This window comes from Priapulus caudatus, unplaced genomic scaffold (genome assembly GCF_000485595.1).
Source record: "Priapulus caudatus unplaced genomic scaffold, Priapulus_caudatus-5.0.1 Scaffold2688, whole genome shotgun sequence".
Classification (NCBI taxonomy): Eukaryota; Metazoa; Priapulida; class Priapulimorpha; order Priapulimorphida; family Priapulidae; genus Priapulus; species Priapulus caudatus.
The window spans coordinates 19,740-21,527 of record NW_014579749.1 but is presented as its reverse complement, the minus strand read 5'-3'; the positions used below and the strand labels follow the sequence as shown (position 1 = coordinate 21,527).

Here is a 1,788-nt window from a genome sequence, read left to right as displayed (position 1 = left end):
GGGAATAAGCCTGTTATGTTTGATGCTCACACATGTGCATAGACTCAACGCAGATATCTTTTTTGAATAACTGGAATGCTTTCACACCATGCGTGCATACCACGCGACACACACGTTGTTCTCGACGCGACATCTGACGGTCATATATCATAACATCTCCCCTATTTAATGAAAATAAACATTTCCTGCGTGAGTGCTTCATAGGTATGCACTAGAAGTGTATATGTAACTCAAAATCAAACATAACAAAGCCAAGCGAATACTCACGTACGTACTCACTGCCTGCTTGATCTTTGCCCTTACCTTGCAGCTGCGCTGAGGTGACAATGACAGAGGAGCGGCGGTTGGCGAGTGACATACGCGCTTGACGTGCTTGTGTGGCACATTGCGCGCTTGGGGGGAGCGGTAGTGTAGCATCTGCTGAGGTGTGTTCAACAGCGCGAACGCTCGCAGCACGAACGCAGCGCCACTTGAACGACACCGAGCTATGCACCGAGCGCTCGCTTTATCCAAGATGGCGGCTTCCTTAGCAGATTTCATCGCGAGATGTTAATGTCTTCGAACAAATACTGTTAAACGAATTAGCAGACGAAATTGATATGAATTGAATTCAGAAGTGAATGAATGATTGAAAAATGAAATGAAGTTGAAACAGAGTGAAATTGAAGTCAGAAGTGTTAGATTCGCATTCACTAGATTGCCCGTCGCCATCTTGAAAACAACTCGCGAGCGCTCGATCGCGCGGTGTCCTTCAGAAGGCAAGCGCACGCGAGCGTTCGCGCTGTTGAACACGCATCTGGTGATGGTTATGGTGAATAGATAAGCAGATGATTGTAGATAAAGTTGACAATAATTTTATTCTCCGTTGCATTACATTATCGCAGTGGTGGTACGACTACTGACACCTGGTGGTAGAAAACATAAACATCAGATACATTACTGACCGTGACAGGTAGGTCTGTGTGCTGCAGCCGCATCAGCTGCGGTCGGCTCTGCGGCGGAGTGTAGTAGAAGGTTTCCTCGTCGCTCTCCGTCACGTCTAGCTGAGCGACCACGGGAGATCTGCTAGCCAGCTTCCTCGAGCGTTTCGCAGGACTGCCACTCTTTTCTTCACTGCTACGCTTCTACAACACGAGCAACGTCAAGAATGTTTTAAATGCTGTATACGCCATATTTTTCGCGTACAGATGTTTTCGCGAATTCAGACTTCGCGAGTGGTTAATTTTCCGGTCGGTGAATTATTAATTATTCGGTATTATTCGGTATGAATTATTCGCGTGTTGTTATTTTCGCGTCAGGGACGCGTTCGCGAAATTCGCGGAAATTAAACCACCGCGAAATATACAGCTTATACAGTACGTAGGCCAGAACAAAGGCAATCTTAATACATCCCAGCGATTGTAAAAACGGACACAATGTTCGATATCTATCTAATAAGATAACTATCGAGAATACACAGATATGATCAATCATGATCATGATAATCAAACACTCGTTTCTGGTGATTACTTGATCATTAATCAATTGATTAATTGATGTAATTGTGATACGTACGTGTGATTGTTACACATCGCATTCGATAAATGACAATTAATCAGATCTTTGCTCAAATGACAAAGAGTTGGAAAGGTGTCGATTGTTTGTCAGAAATGATATGAATTTTTGAATTTTTCTATGAAACATGCTGAAGACGTCAGTATTGCACGAAGGGTCGTTGTCGTAACAGGTACTACAGATATGTACCCGAGGTAGTTTTAGGTTGTTTAGTATTATGTTTATATTTTTATA

The 1,788-nt window shown here is 43.4% G+C and overlaps 1 protein-coding gene across 1 annotated transcript in view; it reads left to right on the top strand.

Annotated features, from left to right (window-relative positions):
- Nucleotides 1-319, top strand: part of LOC106818955 (putative ankyrin repeat protein RF_0381) — a 2,684-nt gene extending 2,365 nt beyond the window's left edge. Inside the window, exon 3 of the mRNA XM_014823621.1 lies at nt 311-319. Within this exon, the coding sequence (XP_014679107.1) occupies nt 311-319 (9 nt within the window). The remainder of the gene's footprint in view (nt 1-310) is intronic.
- Nucleotides 320-1,788: the final 1,469 nt, after the last annotated feature.